The 19,808-nt window shown below is 50.0% G+C and overlaps 2 protein-coding genes across 13 annotated transcripts; both read left to right on the top strand.

The window, feature by feature from the left end:
• Positions 1-175: 175 nt before the first annotated feature.
• On the top strand, positions 176-19,339 carry CCHCR1 (coiled-coil alpha-helical rod protein 1). Of its 12 annotated transcripts, XM_039220559.1 has the most exons (19): positions 419-1,061; positions 1,294-1,360; positions 1,439-1,649; positions 3,816-4,119; positions 6,270-6,433; positions 6,549-6,684; positions 6,899-7,009; positions 7,205-7,354; positions 7,945-8,055; positions 8,147-8,253; positions 10,784-10,896; positions 11,069-11,114; positions 11,261-11,397; positions 11,533-11,721; positions 11,821-11,922; positions 13,636-13,787; positions 13,901-14,072; positions 14,295-14,454; positions 19,300-19,339. In XM_039220559.1, exons 1-18 carry the CDS (start codon positions 735-737, stop codon positions 14,435-14,437), a joined length of 2,742 nt encoding a protein of 913 aa, XP_039076490.1. In that variant the 5' UTR covers positions 419-734; the 3' UTR covers positions 14,438-14,454; positions 19,300-19,339. The 12 variants fall into 12 exon arrangements, 10 of the variants coding, with proteins under 10 accessions (XP_039076496.1, XP_039076497.1, XP_039076491.1 ...); XM_039220565.1 differs by lacking the exons at positions 419-1,061; positions 19,300-19,339 and adding an exon at positions 176-249 and having other exon boundaries at positions 14,295-14,576; XM_039220566.1 differs by lacking the exons at positions 419-1,061; positions 19,300-19,339 and adding an exon at positions 340-405 and having other exon boundaries at positions 14,295-14,576.
• Positions 15,799-18,889, top strand: PSORS1C2 (psoriasis susceptibility 1 candidate 2). Its single transcript, XM_039220568.1, has 2 exons — positions 15,799-16,923; positions 18,131-18,889. Exons 1-2 carry the CDS (start codon positions 16,869-16,871, stop codon positions 18,484-18,486), a joined length of 411 nt encoding a protein of 136 aa, XP_039076499.1. The 5' UTR covers positions 15,799-16,868; the 3' UTR covers positions 18,487-18,889.
• Positions 19,340-19,808: the final 469 nt, after the last annotated feature.

Raw genomic sequence — 19,808 nt, 5'->3', positions numbered from 1 at the left:
TTTTCCCGGGTTCCCGGAGTTGGGAGGAGCCGCCCGGGCGCGGAGACATCGCCCAACGCCTTAATTGGGCCTGGCTTTAGATACTACTACGCCTGCGCATATCTCTTTCTCTGCTTCCTGGGTGAAACCGGATTTTAGAGCGGCCCGCCAATCTGCCCGCTTTGCGCAGGCGCAATCAGAGGCGGAGGCTGCTCCCAGGAGCGACGTGTAGGGGGTGTGGCTAAAGGGCAGTGGAGGCTCTCGCGCTGGGTAGGGGACGTTCGGGAAGAGTCAGTTGGGGGCGGGAAGGGGCCGAGAAGGGCACGGGGGTGGGTTCAGGGGTCTGCAGGGGAAGAAGGGTGCAGGGACCAGGTAAAGGTACAGATGAAGTGGCCCGAACAGCTTTAGAGCTCAGGGTCCAGCAGGGTAAAGTGTCGGGTATCTGGAGGAGAGGCGGGGGGATGGGGTGGAGCGAGAACTGAGAACCTGCCAAAGTGCGGGGAAGCAAATGGGAGATGAGGGAGGAGTAAGGGATCGGAATAATTCCTTCAGGAAAAAAATCCGATTAGGCTGTAGCGAGAGTGATAGGAATCCCAGATTGAGGAGGAAATAGGTGAATTTTGGTGGGAGGGTGGGGAGACTTTGAAGAGATCTCTCTTGTGCTCTGGGATTCTGGAAAGAGGAGGGTAGGCGGCAGGAATGGCAGCAGAGGGCATAGAAGAGAGAAACTGAGGAAAGTTGCTGGAAAGGTTTGGATGAGATGTCAGGAAGCTGGTTTTTCTGCCAAGAGGTCTAGGCTGCCTGGATTCCCAGGGGACCTGGAGAGTGGCCTGCCCTACATGTGGCCACATTCATCTGGGGCCAGGCCTTGGGCCAGTGCTTTAATAGGGAAGGACCCGGGCCTCATGGCTTGGTGGTGTCTGGATGGGCTTCCCGAAGGCCTTGCTGAGCCATGGAGAGAACTCTGGAGATTGGGCTCACAGCCCTTGCACTGCGTAGCTGCTTCCTCACCACGGACCAGGAACAGCAGAGACTATAGGAACTTAAGGAGGAGGGTAAAGGCTCTGCCCAGAATTTTAAAAGTATGAATGAAGTCTAAGAGCTCTTTCTCAGCCTATCTCAGTTAATTCCCTCCACCTGATGGTTATTGGCATAGTTCTATCAGGAGCCAGGTTGGGTCAAGCAAGTGATCTTTGGGTATTTCCTACTTGGGAAGTTACTAAAGGATTATGATTTTTATTATTGTAGGGGCTTTCTCTTTGGAAGGTGGCCTGAAAATTGAACTGGGGTGTCCTTGTTTCTCCTATTGTCCAGGAAAACATAGATGACTGGATACAGAATCGAGAGACTTCAAGTAATGTGGAGATGTTTCGACCTTCAGGTCAGTGGGAACAAGCAAGGGGACTGATGATTGTCTCTCCCTAGGAAACTGACCATCTTTGCCATTGTGATTCCTCAGGTTCCACTGGGCTGATTCCCCCATCCCACTTCCAAGCTCGTCCCCTTCCAACTCTACCAAGAATGGCTCCCACCTGGGTCTCAGACATTCCCCTGGTCCAACCCCCAGCCCGTCAAGATGTCTCAGAGAGGCGGCCAGACCAGAGACCTCAAGTGATAATGTGGGAACAGGATGTCTCTGGCAAAGTGCAGGAGCCAGGGTGGAGAGGCAGGTAGGGATTCATTGTTGCTCTTTTCTTGCCAGTGACCCTTCTTCTTTTAAAAAAAATTTTTTTTTTAATTTTTATTTTTGATACAGAGACAGAGCACAAGTGGAGGGGCAGAGACAGAGAGAGGGAGACACAGAATCCCAAGTAGGCTCCAGGTTCTGAGCTGTCAGCACAGAGCACGATGTGGGGCTCCAATTCATGAATCATGAGATCATGGCCTGAGCCAAAGTTCGATGCTCAACCAATTAAGCCATCCAGGCGCCCCTCCCCTGACCCTTCTTCACTGAAATAGATTCCTTACCCTGTTTGAGCCCTTAGTTCCATAATTTGTGTATTTTTGTATAAGCAGTTACTGGAGTTTATAATGCAGAAATTACAAGGCAGTTGGGGCGCCCGGGTGGCTCAGTCGGTTAAGCATCCAACTTCGGCTCAGGTCATCATCTTGCAGTCCGTGGGTTCAAGCCCCACATCAGGCTCTGTGCTGACAGCTTACAGCCTGGAGATTCTGTGTCTCTCTCTCTCTCTGCCCCTCCTCAGTTCGTGCTTTGTCTCTGTCTCAAAGATAAATAAACATTAAAAAAAAACCCAACAACAACAAGGCAGTGTGCTGCATGGGGATAGCAAACATGAATGAGATCCTGATATCAGTGAACGAAAAATCCTAAGGGAAGAGGTAGACTGACCAACAGCTGACAGTAGGTAATAAGCATAATACGAGGCAAGACCAAGAAGTGCAAAGTAGGAGTATAGATAGGCTATACTGTGGTAATGTGCATTCATTCTGATGGAGTACTTGCCATTAGAGCCGGCCCTGCTATTTGTCGAAGTTATGTCTGTAGAAATTCTTTTTTTTTTTTTTTTTAACATTCATTTTTAAGAGACAGAGCGTGAGCAGCGGAGGGGCAGAGAGAGAGAGGGAGACACAGAATCTGAAGCAGGCTCCAGGCTGTGAGCTGTCAGCACAGAGCCTGATACGGGACTTGAACCCACAAACCACGAGATCATGACCTGAGCTGAAGTCGGATACCCAACTGACTGAGCCACCCAGGCACCCCAGTGTTTGTAGAAATTCTAATTCTTGTTCTTGATGTTTCATGTGTGTCTTTTCCCAAATGTACTGGAATGTCATTCTGCCATTTTGCCCTGGAGTGGGATTGCCGATGGGTCCACCTTGGACCCTGTCCAAGAGGAAGGAGCATGATGACAAAAGAGGAATACTGGAGTGTGGGTCAGGAGACAAAGACTGCTGCTAGTCTGGCTACCAAGTAGGGTCCTTGGCCAGTCACTTAATGTCTCTAGGCTATAGATCCCTGCCATTTTGTTTGGGTGTTTATTTATTTTTAATGTTTATTGATTTTTGAGAGAGAGAGGGAGTGCGTGTGTGCATGGGAGAAGGGCAGAGACAGAGGGAGACAGAAAATCCAAAGCAGGCTCTCTGCTGTCACTGCAAAGCCCGATGTGGGGCTTGAATCCACAAACCATGTGATCATGACCTGAGCTGAAGTCAGACAGTGAACGGACTAAACTACCCAGGTGCCCTGATCCCCGTCATTTTGAAAGAAAAATCCTGTGGTTCTGGGCCTCCGTGAAGGAGTTGCGTCAAGAGCCATGTTAAGATAAGCTGGTTTAAGTTTTACAAGATACCAGCATACTATGTAATTTATTGATGTGCTGTCGACTCCTCATATAGTATATCTAACCCTCAATAAATGCTTTTAACTAGTGCCTGGTCTCTCACTCTGTTGATACTGGAAGCCATGACCTCTCTTCCTCTGAAACTTCTTCAAACTTTTCCTTGCTCTTAAATCAGAATTCAGAAATCTCTGGGTGTCTTCCAGCTCTCCATTTCAGAATGTGTGGCCTGATGATATGTACATTTGATGTTTAATGCATTTGCATGTATATAGCTCTCTCAACAGAGGTCATATTCCATGATCTCAAGTAGCCTTTAGGTTCTGTGAGCCTTGATAGTGGACCTAATCTGTTTAGTAGGGCCATGATAAATGACAACAATGATGGAAGTGCAGAGATCCCCATGGCCCAATTTCATCCCCTTCATCTCCAACACAGGGACAGAGGAACCCTCTTCTCCTCCTGTCTCCATATGTCCCCTTGGCCACCTTCCCAGCGCCAGAGACCGGTCTCACTCGTGCTAACCTGTTTTTTAAGGTCTGTGGAGCTAGAAGGGTCACAGGCCTTGAGCCAGCAGGCTGAGCTGATCTCTCGGCAGCTGCGAGAGCTGCGGCGACTTGAGGAGGAGGTTCGGGTCCTGCGGGAGACCTCGCTGCAGCAGAAGATGAGGCTGGAGGCCCAGACCCTGGAGCTGGAGGCTCTGGCTCAGGCGGAGAAGGCTGGTCGAGTCGAGGCTGAGGGCCTGCGTGCTGCCTTGGCTGGGGCTGAGGTTGTCCGGAAGAACCTGGAAGAAGGGAGCCAGCGGGACCTGGAGGAGGTTAAGAGGCTGCACCAAGAGCAGGTGAATGTGGGGGTGAGAAGGGTTCAGCTTCACAGTGGTGAACGGGGCAAAAGCTTCCCAGCACAGAGCAGGTTTTGAAAATTAGGACCTGTGAGCAGTGGAGTGATGAGATATTTGGTGAAGTCAAGAGAACAGATGACCTGGAAAGAGGAATTTGGGTTTTTTGGTCTTTATCCAGATTTCACTTTTCCCCCAAGACTCAGGTGACCTCCCACCACCTGAAGTCCTCCTTCCCCTTCCACTAGGAAGTATTTTGTCTTCCTGCTTCACTCCAGGTAACCACTTCGTGTGCAAGCGTTGTGGGGGTGGTGAGGAGGGTGGGAGAGGGTCCTAAAGTGGCCTGGGGAGGAGAGACAATTCAGTCAGCAAGCATTGCTCAGTGCCTACTCTGCCATCCCTGAGGCAGGACATGCACATTAACACCTAATTCAGTCCTAATTTGTTATTTGCAACTGGGAGAAATGCCATGCAGGAGGACAAGGGAGTCCTAATATGGTCTGGGGGGGTTAGGGAAGACCACCCTAACCAGTGGACATGCTAAGAAATGAAACCATAAAGATACTGGAAGAAAACATGGGTGAATCCCATTTCTTAAGAAGATAATTTATTGTCATCCATTTTCTTTTTAAAGATTATATGTTTTTAAGTAATCTCTACACCCATCATGAGGCTTGAATTTATAACCCCAAGATTAAGAGTCATATGCTTTACCTACTAAGCCGGCCAGGCACCCCTGGGTGAATTCCTTTATAACCTCAGACTGGGGAAGGCTTTTTTACCTATGAATCAAAATCCAGAGCCATTAAAAGAGTGATATGTTGGCTTTATAATATTACATTTAGAAATGACAAAAGTAAAATTAAAGAATATATACAGTTTCTATCACAGGAAAAGGTGAATATCCCTAATATGCCTAGAAATTGATAAGGGAAGGGTAGCAATCTAGCTAGAAAATGGACACAGGAGATAGTTCAAAGAAGAATATAAATGGCCTTTAGATTTATGAAAGATGCTTTATGATAAGAAGTTGTCATTTGTGCTGAATAGGAGTGAGCTGGCACATGGTGAGGTGACGGGAACCGGGCGACATTGGTAGCATGGGGGATGTGAGGAGGCCAGAGGGACTTGAGTGCAGGAGACGAGAGGAGCGCTGGATGGTGTGTGGACGACAAGGCCTTGGGGCTGTTCAGAACTTTGTACTTTACCTTGAGAGCAATGAGCCACTGTTGAAAAGTTTTCAGTAGGGAAATGACGTCAGATTTGTATTTTATGTCTAAAAATTTGACCAGTTTTGTAGGGCACCTGGCTGGCTCCGTTGGTAGAGTGTGTGACTCTGATCTTGGGGTTGTGAGTTTAAGCCCTAGGTTGGGTGTAGAGTGTACTTAAAAATAAAGTAAAAACCAGCTTTGTGATTTAAGTCCAAAATGATCACTTCATGGTATGGACATAGGGCTGGAGGGGCAGAGTCCTACCTTCCTTGAGCTGGCTTTCGAACGGGCTGTGGCAGACGGTAAGCTGTGTGGAAGCGAGGTCATTCCAGATGATTAAAAGGTGGTAGGATGGAGCAGGTGGTGGGGGCCCAGGGAGGCCTGTTGAGGAGGTGACACTGCCCGAGGTCTGAGGAGTTGGGGGAAGCCAAGCCTCAGGCAGACTCCGCCGTGGGAAAGAGCTGGTTTGTTGGTGCAGAAGGGAGGGCATTGTGGCTGGAGCAGAGTGGGCAGTGGAGAGCGGTACGAGCTGAGCTCAGAGAAGTGGCCAGAAGCCATGGTAGGTCGGCCTTCACAGGCTGAGGGCAGAAGACGGGCTTTGTTGTCCGTGCCATGATAAGCAGTTGGGGCTTTTTTTTTTTTTTTTTAATGTTTTCTTTTTGAGAGACAGAGACAGAGCGTGAGTGGGGGAGGGGCAGAGAAAGGGAGACAGACTCTGAAGCAAGCTGCAGGCTCTGAGCTGTCAGCACTGAGCCTGACGTAGAGCTCAAACCCACGAACCATGAGATTATGACTTGAGCTGAAGAAAGAGCAGTTTGCTGGGTTGTTGTCTAAGGTCACAGGAGGTGGGGGTGAAGGGAGAGGGCCTGAGCAGGAGCGGATTTGCAAAGTCCAGATGTGGTAGTGAGTTGACTCCTGCTGTGCCCTCTCTTCTCTTTACAGCTCTCCTCCTTGACGCAGGCTCACCAGGAGGCTCTTTCTAGTTTGACCAAGAAAGCTGAGGGCTTGGAGAAGTCTCTGAATAGTCTGGAAACCAGGAGGGCAGGGGAAGCCAAGGAGCTGGCTGTGACCCAGAAGGAGTCTGAGCTGCTGCGGAAGCAGCTGAGGTAAAGGCGGGGGTGGGGTGGGGAGGGCAGCCTAAGGGGGACGTGGCGGTTGGTGGATGTGGTGGGTCTCCAGGGTGCCTCACTGTTGACTGCCTTATTCCTACCCCAACCCCAGCAAGACCCAAGAAGATTTGGAGGCACAGGTGACCTTGGTTGAGAATTTAAGGAGATACGTGGGAGAGCAAGTTCCTCCTGAGGTGCAAAACCAGACCTGGGAATCGGAGCGACAAGAGCTTCTAGAAACTGTGCAAGTGAGAGTATAGGATGCCTCTGTGTGGGGGCTGGATGTGGGGTGGGAGGGCTCAGGGATCAGATCCTGGGACAGGAGTAGCCCCTGAAGAAGAGCCACCTTCACTCACAGGAGTGAAGGCAGTGCTGTCAAGGGGCAGCGTGCTGCCTGCTGCGTGAGGGCCTGTGGAGGTTCTACACAGACGGTGGCTCTCACCCTCCCTCTCTCAAGCACAGCACTTGCAGGAAGAGCGGGATGGCCTGCGCACTACAGTGGAGCTGCTGCAGGTGCGTGTGCAAAGCCTCACGCACATCCTCACCTTGCAGGAGGAGGAGCTGGCCAGGAAGGTAGGCCCCTTGCCCTAGTGGCTCCCTGTGAGTGGGAGGCGTTAGCATGCTGCCAGAACCTCCTGGGATCTTCCTTTCTGTGAACATTTCTTGCTGTGGCCCTTGTTTCTTGGTCAGGACAGACAGACAAAGCAAAGCACCTCTTTCCTGTGCCCCTCAAGGAGCCCACACTTCTGCTCTTCCTCCACCCCGCAGGTTCAACCTTCAGATACCCTGGAGCCCGAGTTCACTAGAAAGTGCCAGTCCCTGCTGAAGCGCTGGCGGGAGAAAGTGTTTGCCCTCATGGTACAGCTGAAGGCCCAGGAGCTGGAGCACAGAAGATGCATGGAGCAGCTGAAGGGACAGGTTGCTTGACTCTCACTCTTTCTCCCCATACCTCCCCCGCCCCCGACCAACTGCTTGCTTGCTCCTTACATAAGGGATGCTACTTGTCCAACAAAAATTTATTGAGTCGCTACCATGTGCTGGGAACACAGCCCTGAACAGAGACACGTACTGCTGTCAGGGAGCTTACATTCTGGAGCAGAGACCCACAGCAGGCAAGCACATAATTAGATGATGTCAAGGAATTATGTGTGCTTTAAAGAAGAATGTAAAAGATAATGTGACAGGAAGACACCATGGGGTCGGCTGGCTTTAGGTTGGATGGTCAAGAATAGCTTCTCTGAGGAGGTGACAGTGTCCAAGGATGGTGGCATGGGCTGCGGCGGTGAGTCTTTGTGGTGTGTCACAAATGGTCCTTCAAGGTGGGGGCACATGGAACATCGTTCTGGAAGGAAACCTGGACTCAAACTCCATTCCCAGGAACCCAGGCTCGTCTCCTTGCATGATGTTCTCTTGGAGACTTTGGCACCAGCCCCTTCATTCCTAGTACCCCCCCCTCCCCCAGCTTTCTGCTCCAGCTGTGCTCTGTCCTGCATCCTCTCCTCCCCCAGGTGGCAGAGCTCCAGGAAAGAGCTGTGGCCCAGAGCCAGGAGCAGGCCATCCTGCAGCGCTCCCTTCAGGACAAGGCCGCAGAGGTGGAGGTGGAACGGATGGGCGCCAAGGTCTGTGTCTGAGACAAGCAGAGGTTAAGGGAGGTTAGGGATCTCCCCGGAGTTGGGAGGGGACCCCCTCTCTTCACTGTATCCTTGCCAGGCCCTTCGGATAGAGCTGAGCCGAGCCCAGGAGGCCCAGCGCCGGAGGCAGCAGCACATGGCCATAGCTGAGGAGCAGCTGAAGTTTGTGGCCAATTCTGTCAGGAGGTATCTGGGATGGAGGGAGGGTAGAGTAGTATTTCTGCTTCCCCAGCTTCCTGGGCACCTTGGAGTTTAAGAGCCTCAAGCAAGAAGGGCTAGAGAGCTGGCCATTAGAGGATGCAGGGCTAGAAGTATGTAGCCCTGGAAAACTCCCTGTGCTCATTTTCCCCTGGTACAGCCATGTTCATCAAGGGTCAGTTGTTAGGATTCCTGTGCATGTTCGGCTGGAGGCAAGGCCCTGCTTCCTCCTGTAGTTCAGTTCCCCTGGGAGGATCTCCACCTTCAGAGTTGTTTGAGGATGGGGAGTGTGGATTCTCCATCTTTCTTTCTTTAAAATGTTATGCCTTGTTTAGTTGGAACCATGTTCTAATCTATTTATTTTAAAGCTGCACACCTACTGGCTTACTAGATATTCCATCTAAAATGTATCCTGTTTCCTTTTTAATTAATTGCAAGCCTGTGTCTCTCATACCAACTTCCCAGGTTTTTCCTTCTCGACTCTTGTTTTATAATCTTTAGAAAGACCTCTAAGGAGAAACGCACTTTCTTTGTGTGGGTAACAGCCCCTCCTCAGCTTTGGACTTTGGGATTGAGGTGGCCCTCAGAGTGCTCCTGGCACAGTGCCTGGCTTGTCATCTACACTCTGTAAATGTTTACTGTTACCATGAGGCTGTTCCGAATGGATCACGTAAGAATTATTGGTGTAGCAAAATTGTGGTGCCGGATAGGTTCTTGCCCACCGTTACTTTCTGTTGGATTTGTACCTGGAGGACTAATTTCATTAAAAATTATGAAAAATTTCCACTTTGCACGGATTGGAGAGACTAGTTATAACGAACCACCCTAGATTCAACTCCCTGCATGTGCCTCCTGACCTCAGGAGAGTGGAAAGATATGCTGTACACAGGGTTTTACTTTGGCACCAGGACATCACTGAAATGGTTGTTGCTAATGATTGTTTGCCAAAAAGTCCATGAGGCTTAAAATAACCCATGCTCATATTATTGCCAGGTTTGTTAGATAGCCTCTAGATGGCCTGGAGACCTTGTCAGCAAATGGCTTTAAGGGGCATCTGGGTGGCTCAGTTGGTTAAGCGTCTGACTCTTGGTTTCTGCTCAGGTCATGATCTCACAGTTGAGTTTGAGCCTCACATCAAGCTGTCCACTGACAGTGCGGAGCCTGCTTGGGATTCTCTCTCTCTCTCTCTCTCCCTCTCTCTCTGCCCCTCCCCCCACGAAAATGAAATAAATAAAAACTTGAAAAAAAATGGCCTTAATAAGTCACAGGAAGTGTTGGAAGCACGCTCACACCATTTTTTAGATAAGTGATCTCTGCTGTCCTGCTAGGGATATAACTGTCAGCCTTTGTCATTCGTTTATTTTCCAGTTGATACAGACTTGGACTCTCCTGGGGAGTTTTACCCTTGCCCTGAGATGCGGGTCCTTTCCCCAGGGGGGCAGTGTAGGCCTCTCAGGTTTCGTGAAGCATGCTTGTCCTGCTTTGGGCACAGCCAGCTGATATAGCACGTGGATCTGGCCTTCAGTGTTATCAAGGAATTGCTGGAGAGAATAGCTTTCATCTCTCATGTGTACTAGTGATCAAAAAATAGGTTATGAGAAATAAACTTTGCAGGTTGCTTGAAAAGATACACAGTCAAGTAATGCCTTCTTGGAATGAGGGCCCTTTAGGAATCTGATGGAAGCTATGTGCTCTCTTTAGAAAAACTCACCTAACTGCTGTATATCCAGATGTGGCATATAGCACCAGATTACCAAAGCCAGGAGACATGTTCAGGGACCTGTAGCCAAAAAAAGTCCAAATCAGCTAGAGATGAGCCGCCTTTAAGGCACTTGTGGACTGTGAATCATTTGTATTGAACTCTACTGTGTATATGGGCTCTGGGTCCAGATGAGGTATGTGACCCCATGAAGCTCATTCTTGCTTTTACTGCAAGGCTTTTATTAAAGACACTGATTGCTAGGACCCAAATGAGAATCTTACTGTAGGTTTTGGGACCAAGCATAGCTGTGCTGTCCTTATGAGAAACGTGATCATTTTTTAAAATTTATTTATTTATTTATTTTGAGAGAGAAAGAGAATGTGAGCAGGGGAGAGGGTCAGAGAGAGGGAGAGAGAGAATCCCAAGCAGTCTCTACATTGTCAGCACAGAGCCCGACGAGGGACTTGAACTCATGAACTATGAGATCATGACCTGAGCTGAGATCAAGAGTCAGACACTTAACCGATTGAGCCACCCAGGCGCCCCTCAACTGGATCATTTTCATCTAACAAACACCAAAGGGCTTAAGCTCTCAGATTTTCTTCCTTATTGGCTGAGGAGCTCAGGCGTGACTGGCAGGGCAAAGAGTTGGTGCTCCAGCCCTGGCTTCAACTTCTCTTTTCCCTGCTGTGATTTTCCCTTCGCTGCTCCCCACATGTTTGGCAGCAGAGAGTAGACGTCGTCCCTACAGGTCATATCGAGTCCTTCTGGGAATGAGGTGGGGTTGAAGGGTCACTGACCCCGTGCCTTCCCCAGCTTCCAGACCTGGCTCCAGAGCACCGTGGCTGACGTGGAACGAGCCACCGCGCGGCTGCCCAGCCTCACCAGCCGAGTCAGCTATGCCGTTCGCAGGGTCCACACTGTTCGCGGTGGGTAGGGCAACTGCCAGCCCCAATGTAGCCCTCCTCCCCCATCTGTCTCATCCCACACCCGTCCCCTTGCCTACATGCCACCAGTCCCTGCACCTCTTCCCCTTACTCCCCTCTTCCCTTTTCACTTCTTCAAACTCCTCTCTCTTGTTCTCTGCCTTTTCTTCCACAGGCCTGATGGCTCGAAAACTGGCCCTTGTTCAGCTGCGCCAGGAGAGGTGAAGTTTAGGGCATTTTGAGGTGGACGAGAGGGGGTTAAGGCGTTGTTTGCCTTCAAACAGTGAGGACTGAGGACGGACGGAAGCTTAAGAGCTTAGGAATCAGGCTGTGTGATTTCCCCTCACTCTGTCCCTTCCCTGCCCAGCTGCCCCCAGCCCCCACCGGCCACAGATGTGCACCTTGAGTTGGAGCAGCTGCGGGAAGAACGGAACCGCCTGGACACAGAACTGCAGCTGAGTGCCCACATCATCGAGCAGGAAGTGGGTCGGGCCCGGGAGCAAGGTACGCTTGGTCCTGGAGTCCCCGGGCTGAAGCAGGGGCCGGGGTTGGGTGCATTTGTGGGTGGAGAGGAGGGAAGAGCTGTTGCATGGCACAGGGAGGCACTCTGGGAGGCCTGTGAGTGCCGCCTCTTCCCAGGGGAGGCGGAGCGGCAGCAACTGAGCAAGGTCGCCCAGCAGCTGGAGCAGGAGCTGCAGCGGACCCAGGAGTCCCTGGCTAGTGTGGGGCTGCAGCTGGAAGCAGCTCGCCAGGGCCAGCAGGAGAGCACACAGGAGGCTGCCAGTCTCCGACAGGAACTGACCCAGCAGCAGGAGATCTATGGGCAAGGTGTGCGGGAGGGGAAATGGGTTTTCCCTGGAGGGCTGGGGGGAGCCAAGAACCAAGGCTCCCCCTGTCACACTCCATTTGCACCCTCCCCCCACCCAGCTCTGCAAGAGAAGGTGGCTGAAGTGGAAACTAGGCTGCGAGAACAGCTCTTAGAAACAGAGAGGAGATTGAATGATGCTCGGAGGGAGCATGGCAAGGCAGGTGAGATTTGCTGGGATGGACATGGGCTTCCAAGGAGATTCAGGAAGTGCTGGACATAAAGTTTTTTTAACGCTGTTTTGGAAGTATGCAAATAATGAAGTTATCAAGAAATGGCACAGGTAGATTCTCAGGTGGTGAACAGACTCACATAAGCCTATCAGCATATCAGGCACTGGCATGTGACCAGCCCTGGAGCCTCCTAAGCCCTTCCCAGCCACTCCCTCCACAAAGGCAGCACCATTCCCAGTCTCACACCAACAGTTTACCCCCAGTTATTTTTTTCTTAATAACAATAGAAATGTATTCTCTCACAGCAGTGGAAGCTAAAAGCTAGAATTCTGAACTCAAGATGCTCACAGGGTTGGTTCCTACTAGAGGCTCTGAGAGACCTTCTGTTTTATGATTCTCTCCTGCCTTGTGGTGGTTGCTGGGAGTCTTTGGTTTGTAGGCATATCATTCCATTCTGTCTCCATCTTTACATGGCATTCTCTCCTGTGTGTGTCTACCCCCAACTTTTTTTTTCAAGTGTTTTTTTTTTTTTGCTAATTTGTTTTTGCTTTTTTATGTTTATTTATTTTTGAGAGAGACAGCTCGAGTGGAGGAGGGGCAGAGAGGGAGGGGGGGAGAGAGAGAGAATGTGAGAGAGTCCCAAGCAAGCTCTGAGCTGGCAGCACAGAGCCTGACGCAGGACTCAAACTCATGAAACTGAGATCATGACCTGAACCAAAACCAAGAGTTGGATGCTTAACTGACTGAACCATCCAGGAGCCCCTCAAAGATTTTATTTTTAAGTAATCTCTGTACCTAATGTGGGGCTTAAACTCAAAAACCCAAGATCAAGAGTCATGCTCTACCAACTAAGCCACCCAGGAGCCTCCCCCCAACTTTTTATTAGGAAAAAGTTCAAATACCTACACAAGTTATAAGAGTCACGTAATGTCCACTTGTATACCTTTAACTAGGTGTTAACAGTTAACTAATCTTTTTTTAAATTAAAAAAAAATGTTTATTTTGAGAGAGAGAATCCTAAGCAGGCTGCATGCTCATCGAGGAGCCGAACATGGGGCTCCATCTCACTGCTGTAAGATCACAACTTGAGCCGATATCAAGAGTTAGATGCCTAACCAACTGAGCTACCCTGGTGCCCCTAGATTTTAGTTTTTTAGGTAACTTCTACACCCAACGTGGGGCTTGAACCCACGACCCTGAGATCAAGAGTCACACGTTCCACTGACTGAGCCGGCAGGTGCCTCAGCAGTTCCTAACCTTTTGCTACATTTGCTCTATCCATATATACACATACACTGATACATGCATTTTTGGAGGAATCATTTAAAATAAGTTACAAACATCATGGCCATTCAGCTGCATCTCCTACAAAGAGGAACATTTTCTATATAACCTCAGTATGATTGTCACATTAACAGCATTAATTGCACAAAATCTAATACCCAGCTCATATTCAGATTTCCCTTAAGTGACTCCAGGAAGGTTCAGGGATGGGGAAGGTACTTTGGGTTCACAGAGTCATAGGGTCATCAGTCACCCTTCCCACCAAACAGAAGAGACAGCTGTAGAGCATAAATGGCTTCCCTGGGCCTTAGAGCTAGGAACCCAGTGTTTCTGCCCCTCATTCCAGTCCTGTTCTCATGGTGCCTCTCTGCCTCTGGGCTGCCCCACACCTGTGCCCTCTGTGCCCTGGCTTCCACATAGTGGTCTCCCTGCGCCAGATGCAGCGCAAAGCCACCCGGGAAAAGGAACGGAACCAGGAGCTCAGGCGCCTGCAAGATGAGGCCCGGAAGGAGGAGGGGCTGCGGCTGACCCAACGCCTGCAGGAGCTAGAAAGGGACAAGAACCTTATGCTGGTAGGGGATAGCAGAGACAAGGGCCCTTCTGGAGCTGGTTGGGGAGTAGAGTTGTAGAAGGAGGAGGGGTGGCTCTGCGGGGGCTCGGTGGCGTTTAACCCTCTCCTTCCCAGGCCACCTTGCAGCAGGAGGGTCTCCTCTCCCGTTACAAGCAGCAGCGACTGTTGGCAGTTCTTCCTTCCCTGCTGGATAAGGGGAAATCTGTTGAGTCCAGTCCCAGGGCCCCAGGGCCCCCAGCACCTGTACCTCCAGCAGCAGCACCCATCAGCAGGGAGTCCATAAAAGGTAATGGTCCCTGTAGAAAGGGACACACTTGAAGGGGACTTTAGCAATCTTTCCTCCAGACACTCTTAATGCTTGAGCATTGTTCTCTGTGACCCTTGGAGGCCCAACAACCTCTTTTATCCATGCCCACCTTGGGCCAGAGAGCCGTGTCCCTCATAACTCTCCCATCCAATGGTAGCCCTGTTATCTGTGCAGTAGTTGGCAACAGCCTTCTCTTCTCAGGCTCCTATCCCTTGGAGTTTTCCTTCCCAGGATCCCTCTCTGTCCTGCTTGATGATCTGCAGGGCCTGAGTGAGGCCATCTCCAAAGAGGAAGCTGTTTCTCAAGGAGACAACCAGAACTGCCCTCCTCCAGTCTGCCTCTGAGCAGCTGGGGGCTCAAGGTGGGCCGGAAGGATGGTGGAGAAGTGGGGTGGGGTGCGGAGGCCGGCCAGCTGCCTTTATGGACACGAGCTGCCAAGATGTCTATGAATTTTGTGGCACAATAAAGATGACTACAATAGGAGCCATGTTCTTTCTGGGAATGGAAGGGAATTCTCCCAGCATCCATTTCTTTCTGGAAAATGTGAGAAGTCCCACACAGCTGTTTCTCTAGGCAGTGCCTTTTTCAAAACCCCTTTCCCTGGGCTGCTTGGGAAGTTGTTTGAGAAGCTCCAGGTTTTCTTTATTCTCAACTTTTGTTTTAAAACTCTTTACCTCTTGGATTGCCTGGTGGCTCAGTCGGTTAACCATCTGACACTTGGTTTCTGCTCAGGTCATGATCTCAGTTTCTGAGTTCCAGCCCCACTTTGGGCTCTCTGCTGTCAGCACAGAGCCTGCTTCAGATCCTCTGTCCCTCTCTCTTCCCCTCCCTCACTTGCGCTCTCTCTAGAAAAACAAACAAAAACAAAACAACAAACTCTACCTCTGGAAAATAATCACTGTCAGGAATGAGGAATATAAGACCTCGCTCATTTGACAAGAATCTCAGAGCTAAGGCCATGTCCTTGTTCAGGGGCCACAGTGGTGGGCTTGATGGGTGGGTCCCTGCTCCCATGGCTCTGACATCAGGGTTGGGGAGACAGATGATGGACAAGGACCTACGTGGACAAAGCAGCATTGCCATGAAGAGAAGATACATACAGTGTGTGACAGAACCTGACTGGGGAGAGACGGCTAGATGAGGGGACAGGAAAGGCCTCCTTGAGGAGGGGATGTGTGACCTGCTTTGGCACACTCCAAAGAGTCCTGCAGAGGGCAGACAAACACAGGCTGAGAGTGGGAAGGGAGGACCTGGTTTAAATCTGTAGGAAGCCCTTGGAGTACTTTAAAGCCAGGAAGCAGCCACACAATTAGGCTGACAAAAACATTTTTATGTTTAATTTTTGAGGGAGAGAACATGAACAGGGGGTGGAGTGGAGGGGCAGAGAGAGAGGAGGACAGAGGATCCAAAACGGGCTCCGTGCTGACAGCAGCAAGCCTGATGTGGGGCTTGAACTCATGAACCATGAGATCATGACCTGAGCCGAAGTAGGATGCTCAATGTACTGAGCCACCCAGGTGCCCCTAGGCTGACACTTTTAAGAGCTAGGTTGGCTGGCTGTGGAGGACCAGGTTTGGGTGTGGGGAGGGATGAAGAGTGTCAGCTAGGAGGGTACTGGGAGAGTGGGGAGAGATGGATTCTAGGATGGGGAGGTGGGCTGGACTTGGCTTGGGGGTGTGGGGGGAAGGGGCAGAATGAAGTCTTGGAAGTGACACCGCTGTCCCTCACTAGGAGGGAGCAGACCAGGTGGGGAACAGCCTGGGGAGGAAGGGTGTCCTGTTTGGAAGGCATTACTTATGAGGCTCACTAGACCTTTTGTCCAGAGGAGACTTTCCTGAGGAAGAGGTTCTAAGGGTCTCCGAGAGACTGAGACAAGACTTGGACCAAGGCCTAAAGGTCCCAGGCAGTGGAGCCCACAGAGAGCTGGCACCAAGGACCAGGGCAGCAATCAGAGGGGCCGGTGAGCAAGGTTCTGGAGGAAGGAGGAAGAGGCTGAGATGACGGGAAGCGGAGGCAGGTCCCTCCGAAGCCTCTGAGCTGTGACTGACGAAGCCTGCTCTGGGGTGGGGAGAAGGAGTCAGAACGTCCTCATACTTCCTCACCTGCCGTCACCCCAGGTGGCTCCTGGACAAAATTCTTTGGATGTCACTGCTTGGGAGGCCCCCTGAGTGTCTGATGAAGGCACATGCTGGAAAGCAGTCTGGAGGGGAGTGGAAATTCCAAGGGTAAAACTGAGTCCCAAGGGGGAGGGTCGGGGTGCTGGCTGAGACCATCCCAGCTGCATCTTGTGTGTTTAAACAGGAGCAACTCTCCCTGCTCCTGCCCAGGCTTCCTACCTCCCAGGCCCTGTAATTAGACTGCTTCCCCACGCAAGGCTTGCTCCCATTCCTTGGCTTCCAATGGCTTCAAGGGATGAAAGGTGGAAGTCCCTGTGATTATGGAGATGAGAGCTGGGTATTGATTGCTTCAGGGTGTGTAAGGAGGAGGATGTGAAAACAAGGGTGGGGTGACCAAAGTCTAGGTCATTGATAGAGCTGGGCGGCTGGCTCCCAAAATTGGGGGGACTAAAATGAGGGACGCCACCGTCAGGTTACACATCAGCCATGGCCTTCCAAACAGGTTTGTCCAGTTAGGTTCTGATGGATTCCTTGTGTCCCTGGGCTGGCCCTCCCCAGAGATTGGACGCCTCCTCTCCCTCCTCCCCTATAAAGTCTCTTGGGGTTCCCAGGCACCTAGACTCAGCCCACCCCCAACTTTGGGGGCCAGGACACAGCCATGAAGTTCAACTGGAAGCTCCTGGGGATCCTGGTCCTTTACCTGTATGCCGTAGGTAAGCCAGGAGTGCAATTTGGGTTGTTGAAAGATGGTCAAGCAAGGTGAGGGTGAATTGGATGCATAGGGATGGAGGAGATTCCAAAAGATTCTGGCTATTAACATGAGGGATAGTGTTAAGAGGTTGAAGGAGATGCAGCTCAATGTTTTTACTGGTTCAGGTATAGGTCCATGTGGCAATTTTGATCAGAATCCAGGTATATGGGCTAGTATTTTTCACAGCTAAGGACTGTGTGGAGGATGGATGTCACTGTAGAGGCTGAGATCTGGGTGCCACATGGGCCCAAGGTATAGATGGCTTTAGAGGTATAGACCAACACAGAAGCCATGCCATTGGGGGTCTCAACCAGGGTGGATAGAGTTTAGATCAGGTCCTGTCAATTTAAAGTTGGTCAAGTTGGGGCACCTGAGTGGCTCAGTCAGCTGGGTGATCAACTCTTGATTTCGGCTCAGGTCATGATCCTATGGTTCATGAGATTGAGCTCTGCACTGGGCTCAGCCTATTTAAGATTCTCTCTCTCTCTCTCTCTCTCAAATAAAAAAGAAAGTTGGTCAAGTTAATGATACCAGATAGGGTTTTTATATCATGTTAAGATCACTTTGGTATTTTGTAAATGTGTAGAGACTTTTTTGAGAGTTGTTTTTTAAAAATGCATTTTATTATTTTTTAATTTTAAAAAAATGTTTATTTTTGAGAGAGAGCACAAGCAAGGGAGGGGCAGAGAAAGAGGGGAACAGAGGATCCAAAGCAGGCTCCGTGGTGACAGCAGAGAACCTGATTTGGGCCTTGAACTCACAAACCGTGAGATCATGACCTGAGCCAAAGTTGGATGCTCAACTGACTGAACCACCCAGGTGCCCTCTCCCCCTTTTAAAGTTTATTTATTTATTTTGAGAGAGAGAGAGCAGGGAGGGACAGAGAGGGAGAGAGAGAATCCCAAGCTGGATCTACACTGTCAGTGAAGAGCCTGATACAGGGCTCAAACTCAACAACTCAACAGATCATGGCTGGAGCCAAAATCAAGAGTCAAATGTTCAACTGACTGAGCCACCCAGGCATCCCAAGAGATAAGTTTTGAGATGTGTTTGTAGTGTCAGCTCAGCGTGTGGTCTATCTCAAAGAGGCTATGCCTTCTGAGTCTGTAGCTGGGGGAGGAGGCATCTGGCCCTCACTACCTTTTACCTTTCTCCTTACACCTCCACAGGCATCTCGGGCAGCGGAGACCACCCCTCTCACCCACCCACAGAGGCTGGAGAGGAGGATGGGTCCCCAATATTGCCTCAGGGCCCCCCAATCCCTGGTGATCCTTGGCCAGGGGCACCCCCTCTCTTTGAGGACCCTCCACCTCCAGGCTCCAGTCGTTCCTGGAGAGACCTGCCAGAACCTGGAGTCTGGCCTCCTGAGCCCCCAAGAACTGATCCCCCTCAACCTCCCCGGCCTGATGATCCCTGGCCAGCAGGACCCCAGCCTCCAGAAAACCCCTGGCCACCTGCTCCTGAAGTGGACCATGGATCTCAAGAGGAGCCAGACCTTGACCCACCCCGGGAAGAATACAGATAGAGGGATCCCCCAGAGGCATCTCAGTGCCCCCAAGCCCATCTGAACCCTTCTGATTTCCCTTCAATTCTCCCCAATTTATCCTCAATTTCCTTCTTCATTCTTTCAATTAATTCTGAATTCTGAAGGTGTCGTTCTCAGTATTTCCTGTCCACTCTTCAGTTCACCCATATTTCCCCACCTGTTTTCTCTGACAGCTGAAGCATACACCCCTACCTCATGTCCAGTCCTTTACCCACTACCTGCTTCCCAACCTCTTTCCCACTCCTGGGGCTCCCCCTGACCCCCCAGGGCTGGTGGCACTGTATTCTTTGCTGACTCCTGGTGGCCTACAGCTGCAAACTATCTGGAGACCAAATGACGGCTCTTCCGTGAAATGGAAAAATAAAAAACCATGTTTTCCTCATTTTGAATCTAGGCTACTTCTTTGCCAATGATTAGGTCTTTGAATATTGAGATGCCCTCCTCAGAGCACAAACCTACAGAGATCTGGAAGTAATCTAAGTTCATGTGTTGCAGGAGGAAGTTGGAAATGTAACTCTCAGAGTTACAAGGACATTCACATTTACCCCATTCTGGAACCCCTATTTTGGAGAATGAGAAACCAAGTTACATCTCTTTCTAATAGCTTATGGTTTGCACACCCCTGGCTAAACATGAACTTTCCCAAGGGCATGTGGGCAGGACTAAGTTCTAAGGGGATCACTTTCCAGAAGTGTATGTGCCCCTTCCTAAAATGAATCTGCCTGACGACTATACTGTGTTTTCATTTTCCACCGATGTCTGTTAACAAACCACCCTTCTCCCTCTGAACAGAGAAAAGCCACGTTCTCTTGCTCACCTCGAACCAGTCAAGAGTGTTCTTCCTGGAGCTGGCAACAAATCAGCGGGGAATAGAAACCACCCTTTCCATCTCATTAGGAGATGCACTTAAATAAAAGCTTATTTTTCTGTTTAATCATCGTCAATATTTGTAGTTTTGACCAGCCGTGTCTTGTAATAACTGTATTTATAAACCTACTGCAGAGTAACTGTTCTTAACACAGTCTTATGGTCATGGTAATAAGTTTCCATTTATATACATACTTTTGTTACAGAGATACACAAAAAGACTTCTCAAATACAGTAAAATACAAAAAACTGATACAATGAAAATGTATTTCATTAGAATAAAACTATAGGGAGAGCAGAATTGAAAAAAGAACTAAACAGAAAAATAAATTTGCTGACTGATTAAAAGACTTGCTCACTTATTAAAAGGGTGTTGTAGATATGAAAATGTTACAGTATTTCATCCGAATATAATTTGAGTGATATGATTTTTA

Source organism: Hyaena hyaena, unplaced genomic scaffold, assembly GCF_003009895.1.
Source record: "Hyaena hyaena isolate Hyena2069 unplaced genomic scaffold, ASM300989v1 scaffold_906, whole genome shotgun sequence".
NCBI classification, from domain to species: Eukaryota; Metazoa; Chordata; class Mammalia; order Carnivora; family Hyaenidae; genus Hyaena; species Hyaena hyaena.
Note: the sequence above shows the minus strand (reverse complement) of the source record. Positions and strands in the feature narration are given on the sequence as shown.